General features: G+C 33.6%; 1 protein-coding gene across 5 annotated transcripts in view; it reads right to left on the reverse strand.

Moving 5' to 3' along the window:
- LOC123682495 (microtubule-associated protein futsch-like) overlaps positions 1-15,291 on the reverse strand; it is an 87,974-nt gene that overhangs the window by 11,716 nt on the left and 60,967 nt on the right. For all 5 annotated transcript variants that reach the window (XM_045621133.1, XM_045621134.1, XM_045621135.1 and 2 more), the window contains 3 exons: positions 1,552-1,650; positions 1,419-1,494; positions 510-566 (listed from right to left, as the gene is read on the reverse strand). In XM_045621133.1, the coding sequence (XP_045477089.1) occupies positions 510-566; positions 1,419-1,494; positions 1,552-1,650 (232 nt within the window). The remainder of the gene's footprint in view (positions 1-509; positions 567-1,418; positions 1,495-1,551; positions 1,651-15,291) is intronic.

Raw genomic sequence — 15,291 nt, forward strand, 5'->3', positions numbered from 1 at the left:
AGAGGAACTGAATGGTTTTGCCGTTGCATTTTTCACCGAAGTTTTCTGATAAGCTGGATTGAACGAGGAAGTGATTTGATTAACACTGCCCTCGGAATTCTGTTTTGGAATAAGCGATGTTTTGGAGGAGGATTGCGAGGGACAACTGATTTCTTGCATGAGTTTTCTAGCGTCTGCTAATTCTTCGTTACTGACACCGATAGTATGACGATCTGGCCGTTCTCTCCTTCGGCTGAATCTCGATTGACCGCTATGTCTTCTGTCAGATGTGGCCGAAGACAGACCAGCTTGCAATTTGGTAACTAATTGTAGCAAGGAACTACGTCTTTCAGCGGTAATATCGGTGGCGTCACTTTGCAAACTCATCGATAACTTATCGAGAGCGTTTTGAACTTCGGCTATCAAGCCAGAACGTTGATCTTCTCCTGATTCAGTTCCAGAATCATGAGTTTGCTCATTTTCAGGGGCGTCTAATAAGCCTTGAAGCAAAGGGAGAAGAAGAGACTCACCATCAATTGATTGGCTGCTTTGGTCCTGACTTGCCTGTTTGACGAGTTCAGTACAAGCTGGAAAAAAATAGAATATTTTCAATACGAGAACACGGCAAATTTTACAGTATAGTTTAGTATTATACTTTTTCATATTTCAACCCGTATAAAAAAAATTATCAAAAAATGAAAGAGAATTATTGTGCCTATCTAGCGGCGGGTTGAACTCGTGGTCATGGGTTTCAACATCAGAGAAAACGTTTCAATAAATAACAAACTAAAACGGTTAGGACTTTACTCCAATTTGAATTCTCAATTTTCCGCTTTCAGGTTTTTGTCTAGCTAGGACAATGCATAGTAGGATCAATGCTGAAATAGCAACTGATGGGTTTGTCCCAAATTAAGTTCAGTATTTCTCTGTTCTATTTTTGGATTTTGTTTCTTCAAAAAATATGCAAATTATATCGGCTGTTCGATTGTTTCAATTAGATTGGAAAACTACATTTATCCATTTCTTCAGAGGATGAAAAATTAAATGACATTCGAAGAATTTTTATTCAATACACTGATTTTTGGTGTACTGCTTGTTGAAATTTGACTTCTACTTACAAATATTACCAATTATTTATCATTTTCCGGAACAGGATTCAAGTAAATTCAATTTTCAAATGATTATATCGGTATGTTGCTACACCGGAATAGATATTTTTCATTCCCTGAATATTCCTGAACTCTAATGCAATTCCAGATAAATTTTAATCAATATTAGCATTGTTTTTTGAAGAAGAAGGGCGTTATTGCTCAAAACAATAATTCTTGGACATTTTGAAACATTTAATTTTACTCACTTGATCAACTAAATGTAAAATTCATAGGTTTTTATTCGAAAATAAAACCCGAATAGTGGAAATTGGCAATTGTGTGTCTTACCTTCTTGTTCTGCCATTATGTGGCGTAGTCTTGCACGTATTCTTTTCCTTTCTTCGTAGTCAGTACTTTGGTCCAGCTGAAATCGTCAATTAAGTATTCAAAATTATGAAACAAATTTAGTTATGTGTCTTACCAAATATCTTAGAGTTTGTTCGTCCCAAACGTTTTCTAAAACTTCTTCAGTGACAGGGTGTTCGAAGGTAAGGGTCCTGGTCACTTCTTTGCCGTTTTCCTGAAAAAAAAATAAGAGTAAGTAGGAGGAAGTGAAGAATAAGTTATAAATTCGAGGAGAGAGAATATCGAAATCCAACATGTATACAAGCTCAAAGTTTATGTGATGTCTGATAAAGGTCTAGGATAGTCAAGACTAAAAAATATTATTGAACTCATTGACTTTTGATGATGATAGTTGTTTTTGAAAATTTTCAAGAATAGAAAACTGTGAACGCTATTGTTGAATTTTCTCGAAATGCTTTCAGTGAGCATCGAATTTGGAACACCCTATTTATTTATTACATCTATTTATTTCTCTATATAATAGTCTATAATAATTGTCAACATTATTTGGATTCTATATATGTACCTACATTTCAGAACGCAAAATGTCAAAGTTGCAAAGGTATACTAATTATTATACAGGGTTTTCCAATTAGAGGTTTCATAAGGAAAATCCTGTTATCTGGGCAGCTGTCACTTTTTAAACTGCCATCATTTAACAAGTGAAAACTTGGCCATTACTGAAAATGTAACGATACAAACTTCAACAACGCTATGAAATTGTTAAAATTCATATCAAATTGTGTGATTAATTTGCAGTCACAAAACTAAAGCACTTTTGGGTCATCGTTCTTGCCGAAAATGGTGAAACTGGTGGAAAAATTTGAGCAGCTGGGATAAGTTAGGACTGTAAAGAATCAAAACCATGTGCATCGCTCAAGAAAAACTGAGAATATTGCTGCTGTAGCCCTGTAGTGTTAACGAAACCTTGTTTGTCGATTCCTCATCGATCAAGGAAATTAAGCATTCCATAAACGATATTATACCGTATTTTGCAAAAACTTAGGTCTTAAGTTTCTTAAAGTTCAGTTAATATAAGGACTAAGCCGATCGATCATCAACAACGTCGTATCTTAGCTGATTGGGTCCTTAAAATGCATCAAAATGATCGCCCTCTTTACAATTGAATACATATCATTTTTATCAATATCATTAAATACACATCATTTTTTCCAATATCAAAATGGAACCTCTTATTGGACCTGTTTTAGAAAGTAGAAAACTATTATTGCATATAGTAATGGGGTTTATTATTTTAAATAAGAACCAATACCAATTAAAAATGAAATGAAAATGAAAATGAAAAGAAGTTCGTTAACCTACAAAATGAGTAATATATATCATGTAGGTCAATTATTTCGATCGCAACGCTAAACTAGGTAACTATTAACGAAAGCGGATTTGTAACGAAAATAAAGCAAGTTTAAAAATATTACAAGCGGGAATGTTCATTGCAGTCTACATAGGAACCCGGAAACATTGTCCACTTTAAAAGGTGACGACGAGTCGAGGTTACAATTGGATCAACTACAGATTTCTACATCAGATAAACGAATTTAGAGATTTTCTGAATTCATCAGTACAAGTGGGGGAAACTGCGTTTTTATGATTAGATTTATTATATTTGTTAGAATTTACTTTTTTTTGTGTTTTATATTTCATTTTTTCTTATATTCGTCTTATTTCACGTTCCATGGACCACTTAAGGTTTAATTAACTTGTTGAAAATTTTTTCAATTTCTAAATAAATTTTTCATCTATTTCAGAACAATCTATAACCAAGTAGAGTTTCGTTGCAGAGTTCGATGTTATCTCATTTAGGTATTATAATATGTAACGATTGGACCAAATTTATAGGTTTTTTGTAGAAACCATTAAACGAAATGTTTATGAGAAAACTTCATTATTTATCTGAATATGTTGAGAGCAAGTTGTTGTATGGAAATGGAATTCAGATGAATCAGCAATTGGTACAAAAAAACATGAACTTGAAAATATCTACCTATTGCTGAATAGGTACAATATTTTTTATCGAAAAGTTCTGTTACTTCTCGTTTGGGAGAATATTATTTCCCTCAACTACTAAGAACGAGAGCTCACCTCAATTAGATTTTTTTGTCATTTTGGTAAACGATATTTTCAATGATTCGAGATATTCTACGAGAGAATAATAAGTCATAGTGTAAAATTTGTAGTCTTTTTGTAATGAGAAACTAGTATATTTACAATAGTAGGTATAAACAGTTTAAACATTGAGTTCGATTCATTATTGAAATGCATTCCGACCATTCAGTAAATGATAGCTAGAAAAAAAAATCATTCAACTAGGTAAGTCATATTCATTAGATAAGTCCCCCAATCGGAATCAAGTTGTCCTTGTATACGAATCTAGACCTACCGTAAAAACTCCATAAACTTGATTATGTGCAATAGTCTGAGGGCCAGGTGCAAATTTGGTTGATTATTTCCTCTCGAAAGATACTTGTGAGATGCATCAGATAATAGTAACAAAAAGCCTCGTGAACGTCAGCTACGACTCGGCTGGGGGGGAGAGCGGCGGCAGCCCCCCAAACACGAAGAAAAAAAATACATTCAGTCATTTCCTCCCAACTGAAATTTTGTCAAATTGTAGCTAACCCAATATCTAGACGAAAAAATACAATCATCTGGCTATAGCATAGTGTATTATTCGTCAGCTGGTGCCTCAAACATGAAAAAAAAATATATTTTCAATGACAGCGACTCTGATACTGAATCAGAGATTGGAAGTAAATAAATATTATTGTGCAACATAAGGACAAAGTCCTTTTCTCGCGAGTGTGGAAGTTTGTGGCACTCTCTGATTCATTATCAGAGTCGCTGTCAGAGCTGTCATTGAAAATTTAATTTTTTTTCATGTTTGAGGCACCAGCTGACGTATAATACACTATACTATAGCCAGCTGATTGTATTTTTTCGTCTAGATATTGGGTTAGCTACAATTTGACAAATTTTCAGTTGGGAGGAAATGACTGAATGTATTTTTTTTTCTTCGTGTTTGGGGGGCTGCCGCCGCTCTCCCCTCCAGCCGAGTTGTAGCTGACGTTCACGAGGCTCTTTATTACTATTATCTGATTCATTCTACTAATTACCGTTGGAGAGGAACTTGGTCATGTATATCTGTTACTGGCTCCCGGACTACAACTTGTGCGTGATCAAATGAGAAAAAATAAAGTCATTTTCCTAATTTGTGAATTGCGAAATAATGAAGATTATTTCAATTCATTAGGTTAAATTCAATGATAAGGAATTTGTGATTTTTCTTATTCAATCGAATTGAAACTTAGTTGGAAGTTGTACAATATTTGCAAGATCCAGAACATTTTTAAGAGAAATGTAGAAAAAGAAAAGAAAATCTTTAGAAAGATAAATAATCTGTCACATTTTCTGAAATTTTGTGAGAGCATCGACAACTCGAGTTATTACGAAACCTTTATATTTGAACGAATATTGGAAGTTTTTCATATTTGGACGCCAATTCGCGTTGGGCAAGGTCAGTAACATTTGAGCTCAAAGAATCTCCAGTTACTTGGAATTTTCAGGATAAATTTAAAAAGCGAATGGGTATATCAAGCTCCTCAATAGGTTTTGAAACTTACAGGAATAGTCAACATTGCCTATAAGTTTCGAAAATCTGCTTCATATTACGAAATATTTCCGAAAAATTCAGTTCTAATAACTTTCTTCAATATTATTATGTTTTTAATTTGGAGGTACATAGGAAAATGAAAGAGTCCATGGATCATTTCAAGAAAAAAGATCCTATAAACATGGACCCGCAAAGGCTTTGTTTTTGAGATACAGTGTTTCTTGTAGTTCTGCTTGAATTTGTAATTGAGGATTTCACCAATTTATCGAATCTTTATTAATCTTCGCTACATATTGGGTAAATAAGTACCAAAATCTATAATTAATTTATTCATTACATGTATAACTGGATCTTTACAATTATTTGGATTTTCTCAAGGATTACTAAAGAATTGTTTGAATTTTTCCTTTCGAAATCAGTAGCGGAAACGACAAAACTACAGAAACTGAAAAGTGGTATTCGACCAAAGATTTTTTTACATTTTTCTAAACTACCAGTGATCCTTCAGAAAAAGTTGAGGGAAAAAAACCGACACTGTTCAAGAAAATATCACCCTGTAGATTTGTAATCAAAATAAGCATATCACAAGATGAAAACTTTGAATTGGAATATCTACGCCAAATTTGAGTTGAAAATACTATGAAGGAAAGGTGCTATGACGAAAAACAAAAAAAATCAAAGTTGAAGTTGAAGACTCATAGATAAACAACTGAAATAATTGAAAGTAATACCATTTCAGAAGGTTTAGTTCTTGCCGAATGTCCCGATAAAGCCGCATCTGTACTCACATATCAAAAATCGGCTTCAGCACCATAAACTTGTTACAATCTCGAATTTTCTGCAGCGAATAATTCCCGCAACACTTTCAACACCGGCTGCACATCACTCCACAATGGGTAGTTTTTCGGAAAAGAGGAAAAACACGAATTCGCGAGCAAAGGTAATTGGGAAAAATCGGGTCCAAAAATAAATGCTGTGCGCGCATGGCCGGTTTATCTATGGAGAAAGATCGGCAGAGATGCCTATTTTGGTGCGAGCCGTGTGTCAGTCCGATGGAACATGCTCTACGGTGCACAATTTGGCTCTAGGACCAACAAAATATAAATATTTGGGTACGCCGGTATTGAGATTGTATAAATATAAATATGATAGTATTAGGAAATTTCCCTGATCGAAAGTCGTGGATAGAGGAAAGCGTCGGAAAAAAAACGGATGTTTGAAAATGATCATTTAGATCTTTATAGATTGTTATTTCCTGTAGATTTTCTTTGGGCTGGTTGAATGAAAAAAATTTAATGTTTTAATTAATTCAAACGAAGAACGATTTTATAGTTTATTTTATATTTTTCAAAATAAAGGATTTTCCAATAATAGGTTTCAGTTTAATATTAAAAAAAAACACGAGTATATTTTCAGAAGAACCAATGGATCTTCATTTGATTGTAAAGAGAAAGGTATACCCTTAACAATGGAAAATATATCAGCCAAAAATTCGCCACAGTACGATTGCAGCTTATTGAAAATAAATGTCGTCCACATCTTTCAATTCCGGCCATGAAAAATCATCAATCGTAGCTCGGTAGCGCAATCCATACAGTTGTATCAGAATCAGTTTCGAATAAGTAAGGTACTATCATATCACCAGCCTAAAAAACGCAACAAACAGTGACACGTTAACAATAATTGTTGGATTTCGAAACCCAAACGCGACAATTCTTCTTATTCTTTTTATTAACGTAGCCTCCGAGGAGAAAATGGGCCTCATAACTGAATATAATTTTTCGATGAAAATCCGGATCATTTTGGTACAATTCAAAGACCCAAGTACTTGTGTTACATAAACTTCAAAAGCCTTAAGACCTTAAGTCTTTGTGCAAAATACTTTGAAATGTCATTTTTGGGATGTTTAATTTCCAAGATAGACGAGGAATGAATAAACCTGGATTTTTGTCGACACTACGGGCTAAAGCAGCAATAATCTAGTTGTTCTCGAACGACGCACATGGTTTTAAAACTTCACATCACTAACTTTTATCCCAACATCTCAAATTTTTCCACCAGTTTCATTTTTGCCGGCCGAAGAGGGGCTTTAGACGACTCAAAATTGCTTTAATTTTGAGACCTGTGAGTGCGAAATTTTCAACATTTCTGTAGTGAATTTTAACAATTTCAATGCGTGTATCGTTCTGTTTTTAGTAATGGATAACAGTTTTCACTTGTCAGATGACTAAAGATGATAACTTCAAAAGTGACAGCTACCATATAGCGGGCTATTCAAAATGAAACCTTTTTATTGGAAAACCTTCTTATTTATGTTTCCTTCTACATTATTTGACCTCCGGAATATTGCACATTTCACACTTTAGCTTATTATTAGCAGAAGCTTAGACCTTGTGCCAGTTGAGAAAGCTGATAGTGTTCTGTGAAGTCAATATATTTCATCGTCACTACAAGCAGGTTCCATAGAACCCTTAAAGCAGAGACTTCTTTTAATCAACATATTAATCTTTGATTATCGGATTTCCGAATGATATCTTAAAATAACTTCTTCAGATATGTATTTGTAAATGATTGGAGACTTTTCTGTTCTAGGGTTCGAGCTCCTAATCTTTGGATTAGGAAAATGGTATTTTAACTCATACCAACTAACTCTCAGAATGGTTCAACAAGGATTTTTGAGAACAAGCTTAGATGCCAGAAATTTGGCTTTTGTTTGTTGGGGTATATGTAAATGATAATTGATATTCTGTTACGAGTTCAAAATTTGAAAATGAACTGCGAAGTGGCGTGTTTTAGGAAGAACTAGTTTTATAATATTATAAGCCTTCTTTACGAGTATTATACCAAATTTTCTCTATAATTCACTGAATTTTTATTGAAATGAATGCAGTATTTCCATAAATATCGTTTAGTGATTTCTGCACAGAAAAATGATGGTTGGCAGAACTGTTTCTTTTATTACGAATTTGCAGATATATACATAAATTCGTGTCAGGAGAGTTTCGAGTACCAACATAATAATGCAATTGAATGAAAGGTGAATTGAACCGTGAGATCACCGATAGTGAATAGGTTTCCTTTTAATATCAACTTGACCCTACGTATAACATAAATTCATAAAATCTCGAATAACTCTTGAATTATTGAATTTGAGTGCATAATCATGTTTGAACACTACTCTTATTTTTCACCGTAGAATCCAACGACATCACAAGAAAATAGGGTTCTAATTCGAAAATCGATAGTTATGATCAAATTTTGTTCACAATTTTTGGCACAATATTTGGAACACCCTGTGATGATATTCTTCAAATTCAAGATATGCACGATATTCCAACAACATTCTAGTTTGAGAAAGTGAATTGAGTATACGCATAGGATATTCACAGTAAAAATAATTCACGTAATTGTGACTAAGGAAATTCTCTCTTTTTTAAGGTTTTTTCCTAATATTTTGAAAACTATGAGAACTAACGCAATAATTTTAGCAATGAGTAATTGAGAATGGAAATCTTGATAATATTTGGACATAAAATGAAAAAAAAATTTTTTTTTGAAAAAACTTTATTCAATTCTTGTATAACCGGAAGTGCAGGAAATCCAAAAATATTTTAGCTGAAGAGGGCATCATGAACAATGTCATATTCCGAATTTCCAGATTTCAAATCGGCCCCGTTCTCCAGAAACATCTAATAGGCCGTCGAACTTGAAACACCCTGTATATATTCCCATAATAATGTTATATGACAATGAAATCGATGCAAAATCAAGATATTCCCATATGATTTTGTTCTAGAAGGTATGGCAGATTGAACGCGTTTTCTATAGAATTAGAGAAATTATATTCTTTAAGCCGCTTGGCTTTCAAGGTTCAAAGTTTCAACCCAATCGATTCTAAAATCAGGGAAATATTCAGTATTTCCTTCCTAACATCCTTCTTTGTTCTTCTATAGACATGGTTAGGCGATCGGTATAAAATTGCGTACGAAACTTTGAATTGTTTTTGTACGTCTAATTGAACAATTTCATCTGGATCGAATGAGCTGTTTTGAAATGAAAAAAGAACCAAATGTCGGACGGCCATATTTACGGAACCCTCTAATTGGTTTTTGCCCATCAACAAACTCAACTGCGGCATTTAAAATACGCACCTATCCTGAAAGTTTCGAGATTTCTAGTTTCTTTTGAGTGGAACCTCATCATTCGAGACCATTCCCGGCCCAAAATTCGAAAATACAGACATTGTGACGAAGCGCTCAAAAACATTTGACTGAATTTATAAAATTGTAAATACTCTATACTTTCTATGAACTCCGTGTATCTCCGTTATGAGGAAGCAATAGTTTTTGGTAGTTTGTCAACTAAGTAAAGAATTAAGGGTTCAAAAATTTCCACTAGAGTTAAGGTATTTTAATCCGAAACCTTCAATCGAAAGTGATGAAGAAATAACAAGGTGTTGACTTCCTATAGAAGACACGATTAATATTATTCGCACATAGTAATTTGTCATTGCCAATTAATTCATGAAAGAGAAACATTCAATAGTATTGAGTAGAAACTGTGATCAGATAGATAGATACACAATAAACTCCAATCTAAGAGAATAACAAAACATTCATTCAGATCGCGGAAGTTTGGATTTCCCAGCATGAATGAGCCAAAGGTTAACATGAAAATTTCATTGAATATATACAAAAACACTCCGTGAGGTCGTCTTTGTTTTTCAGGCAGCTAGAATGATTATTCTAAATATAACGGATGTCTTTTTGAGTATTTTGCACAGCAAGTCTTACTGTTTTCGTGATAAAGGAGTACAATAAACCCTATTAGTCATTAGACAACATTTTCGTTGGAAAATTAATAACCTTTGTGAAATGGATGTTCAGAAATAAATCAAATGCGTATTACAACGCTATTGTTCTGGGAGCTTTTGTCTGTTTTTCTGGTTTAGAGATTCATTGGCCTTGATGGTTCTCGATGGTACTCACAGAATACAGGATGTTCGAAACCACCAATTTTTTCTAGTAATCTAGTGTCCAGTTACAATCTAAAGTGTGTTTTTTTAGAGCTAAAGAACTTTAAATTGCAATAAAACAACGATGGATTATTCGATTGACATGAATTTTATTTATCCGCAAGATAATCTTTTGGCATTACATTTTAAATATGATTTCTGGCATAGGACCGACACGGCTGGCTCGAATGTAGTCCAATCTGGACGTCCAATTTTCGATTACTTTTTCCAACATTTGTGGCCGTATATCGGCAATAACACGGCGAATGTTGTCTTCCAAATGGTCAAGGGTTTGTGGCTTATCCGCATAGACCAATGACTTTACATAGCCTCACAGAAAGTAGTCTAGCGGTGTTAAATCACAAGATCTTGGAGGCCAATTCACAGGTCCAAAACGTGAAATTAGGCGGTCACCAAACGTGTCTTTCAATAAATCGATTGTGGCACGAGCTGTGTGACATATTGCGCCGTCTTGTTGGGACTACAGCTCCTGGACATCATGGTTGTTCAATTCAGGAATGAAAAAGTTATTAATCATGGCTCTATACCGATCACCATCTACTGTAACGTTCTGGCCATCATCGTTTTTGAAGAAGTACGGACCAATGATTCCACCAGCCCATAAAGCGCCCAAACAGTCAGTGTTTCTGGATGTAACGGTGTTTCGACATATACTTGAGGATTAGCTTCACTCCAAATGCGGCAGTTTGGTTTGTTGACGTAGCCATTCAACCAGAAATGCGCTTCATCGCTAAACAAAAGTGCGCGATACGTATTCCGCACAGAACCATTATTTTCGAAATAAAATTGCACTATTTGCAAGCGTTGTTCAGGCGTGAGTCTATTCATGATGAATTGCCAAACTAAACTGAGAATAAATCACTTGACAGCTGTTAAATCGGTCGCCATCTTGAACAGTTATACCAACTTAAAGTTATGTACCTCGAAAAAAAAACACTCGTTACATTCTGGCGCTTCGGCGATGACCAAACTTTGTACCTACGGTGTACTTCATCTTTTTTCTCTTCACGAAACTTACAAGTAGATGAGAGTACTGACGGCGGTCGATAATTTTCATCATGTTTTACCTCTTTTGTTATGATTTTTCGTAGTTTCTTTTCACTTAAAAATATATCAATGCGTACATTGAATATATCATAAATTCTTCTGCGGAAAACAAAAAGTTACCAACATTTTTTTTCATTCGCAAATCAAAAATATTGTCATTTTACAATGTAGATTAATGTTCAAAGAAATTATGTGGAAACCCCATAAAAATCGGTGGTTGTAAGAGGAAAAATCTATAATTTCGTTTTGAAGTGAGTAGTCCCCAATACCTGAAGTGCAAGTTGTGTAAGGAGCGAATGCCAAAATAGCTTTAAATTATGGTTCAACACATGTTCCCATCTAATTAAAACGAAGTGCAGAAGTCGAGATTTTGAAATGACTAATGTGACTCTTAACGAAGGGGTGTAAAACCTCAGTGTTTTATTACACTACATGGGAATAGATCTTAATCGAAAATATTCTATTTTCGTGGTACACCGATAAGTTATAGTTTTTGAAATGATTTAAATTGGTCCAACAGGCTAAAAAGACAAATCCATGCATTCTTATTAGGGACGCTTTGAAATTTTCTATTTTTTTCCTTTGTTACGGTATGTTTGTTATTAATCGAGTTATAAATGAAAAAATTACAACTTTTTAGTATACAATTAATTTTATGTTCTGACATTGTCCTTTTATTGTTCGTAGTAATTATTATGATAATATTGATGAAGTATAATCATCCTAAACAAATAGATATTCTCAATACTTAAAAATTTATACATATTTCCGAAAACATTGTGTGCCGAATTTTGGAATTTTTATTTTTTTATGAGTGTTAATTTTGTAGGGAATCTATCGAAGACAAATTATCATTCTTTTTCAAACTCTTTTAGTGGGTTGAAATAAATTGAATAAATATTTTATCCCGTTCTTTTATTTCCCTAAATTGTCCTTGGCCGTGAACTACTTGATAGTCACAGTATAAGGACCAAAACCCACAATTTAATTTCTCTTCAGATATTTAAATACAGGCTGAACATTTTTATCAAGTAACAAATTCCAATTATTCTCAATAAGGGCCAAGAATTTGGTTCCTATCTATTCATGATAGTGTCCTTAGTGCAGAACACCTGTTAACAATTCAATTCAAAAATCATAATTCAATCAATAATAAAGAATGTATTGTTATGTTGATTGCTGAGCACAGTTAATATTTTAAACTTAACTTTACAGTATTATAGAGTTTATTTATGTTATATTCTGAATAAACTCTCTTATTATTATTATTATTATTATAATCAGAAGTTATCGACAAGTAGTGTATTCTCAGCATAAACAATTAAGTCACACTCTATCTCAAAAAAACTGAAGTACAGAGCTAAAATGATTTCGGTTATTAAATACACGAGATAGATTCTTTACATCATTAAATTATGGAAGCTATGAAGTTGCAGTGAAAAACAGAAAATTGATTATTTCTCCTGTCTGATTAAGCATTTCGATTCATTATTTTGTATCCGCAAGACTTTACGATATACATCGAATAATCCTGATTTTCTCAAAAATTTATGAAATATAAAGACAAAACGTTTTCAGCTACTTCATTAAATGTATTGGTAGAGGTTTTCATATTGATTAAAAGTAAAAGAACTCAATTCTGTTAAATGAATAGATTTCAAATAAATTTGACATTTGTATTCATCCTAAAAAAATTCGATCGATAAATAGTTTGCAAATTTTGTAACCACTGCAGAGCAGGTATTTTTACTTCTAGACAGCCGATGTGGAAACGAAATTCTTGAAATGTTTGTTCCATCTATTATTGTGTGCTGACACACTCTTAGTTCTCTAGTCATGTTAATGACATTGCATTGATTCGGCATTGCTCCAATTAAAAGTAAAAACTTTAATCAACAATTCAACTTCGACCTATATTTTTTGTGAGTTCATGGAAATACAGAGCAAAATATTACTCATCACAAAAAAAAAAACAAAAATAAATCCAAATAATGCTTCATTATTTCCTTCTATCGAATGGAAGAACTAAAAAGTAAATTACTCTGGGTCTGATATTTCAAGGAAATTTTTATAGAAAAATGCAAATTCTTTACGATAAAAGTCATATATTTTGTGTATTAATACCATGTTATGTGATTTTTTGAAAAATTCCCTTAAGACAAATGAGGTTCATCGATCTAAAAATCGAGCCCTATTAGGCTGAGTGTGGTTTAGCAAATGATTTTTGTCAATTCATTTAATTTTGATGTCTGCCTATCTCGATATAATAATAGTAAAAATTACTGAAAAAATAAGAACAATGTTGTTTTTTGAAGCTTATGTTTAATTTTTAGATGTCCTATACGCAACGCTGAATTTGAGGAAATTATTTTTGAATATTATCATACATTGCGAAAATCCCAAACGATACTTGAGTTGAAGTGACAAAATAAAGCACAAGAAACAACCAAATGTCAGATGATGTCCAAAATCTTTCTGATATTGGATTGATTCGGTGTTCACTTGATGAAAATTCATTTTAATAGAAATTAAATGACAGTACAGTCTTCAGATATTTTACATTTCTGAATAACTGTAAGTTATTCGGTTATCCTCTTCGAGAAATAACACGGCCCAGATACTTTTACTGCAAAATATTCAAATTTTCCAATTCCGGATATAAAAAAAAAACGTTACACGTTGAGGATGGAGAGGCTTTTCAACAACAATTCTTGGATTTTCCGAGCCCCAAATGGGATAATTCTGCTTATTAACGTAGCCTCCTAAGTAAAAATGGTTCTCATCATTGGGATGATTTTCCGATGACAATACATTTTGATGCATTTCAATGACACAATAAGCGAGAATACAATGTTGCTGGTGATCAACCGGCTTGAGTTCTTGTGCTAACTGAACTTTAAAAGCTTAGTCTTCATACAAAATACAATGTAATTTTCTCAGCCTTTGAGTGACGCACGAGGTTCCGGTTCTTCACATCAATAACTTGCCAATACAGCTCAAATTTTTCCACCATTATTGCGGGCCTTCAAAATACTTCACGTCGATCCCAATAGTGCTTTAGTTTGGCGAACAGTGACCGAAAATTTTCACCATTCTTGTAGTGAATTTTAACAATTTAATTGCGTTATCGAAGTGTCGTTCCATTTTTAGAAATGTCGTAGTTTTTATTGGTCAAATGTCAAAAGATGACATCTTCAAATGTGACAGCTGCCCAGATATATCGATGATATCTCTTTTTGGAAAACCTCGTATAACCGACTCTCCCACAAGTAAAAAGTCTATTCATACAAATGAACTGAATTTGAACTCAACACCCATGAAAGATTTACTTAAAAGTCAATCATCTCAGTTTATTTACCCATAAATCGGTCACTGACATATCCCGGAAATGTTTACTTCGAAATCGGCCTCATTTCGAGAAAATAAAAAAAATTTCTTCGCTTATCTGGGTTACAACTTTCCAAAAAAGCACCCGTTAACAAAGTGCGCATTCTGCTAATGAAATAGAGCGATACCTCTCAAAAGCGCCCTTGAATTCAATTTCGGACTTTCGTTATTTTCGTCCCATTTTACGCGATTCTATTAATAACGATAGAACGTCGGATCCTTACATATTCCCCTCCCTCTCGAATTCATGGTCATTGTCCGGTTGGTTGACAGTTTCGTGATACTGAAACGTCAAAACAGATGGACAGCTGCAGCTTTTTCAATGAATTTGCGTCGATCACTCGGTTTTCCCGATTTGACGTGAAGGTTTATTATCTTCATGTCTACTGGTGAGAAAAAAAATTGAGAAATCACGATAACATGAAGTCAGAATGAGCCAATTGCTTCTTTGGAGACCACATATAAAGGGTGTTTTTTTTAGAGCTATAGAACTTTAAATTGCAATAAAACAACGATGGATTATTGATTGACATGAATTTTATTTACCCGCAAGATAATCTTGTGGCATTACATATTGAATATGATTTTTGGAATATGACCGCCACGGCTGGCTCGGATGTAGTCCAATCTGGACGTCCAATTTTCGATGACTTTTTCCAACATTTGTGGCCGTATATCGGCAATAACACGGCGAATGTTGTCTTCCAAATGATCAAGGG

The sequence above is a fragment of the Harmonia axyridis genome, chromosome 6 (genome assembly GCF_914767665.1).
Source record: "Harmonia axyridis chromosome 6, icHarAxyr1.1, whole genome shotgun sequence".
NCBI classification, from domain to species: Eukaryota; Metazoa; Arthropoda; class Insecta; order Coleoptera; family Coccinellidae; genus Harmonia; species Harmonia axyridis.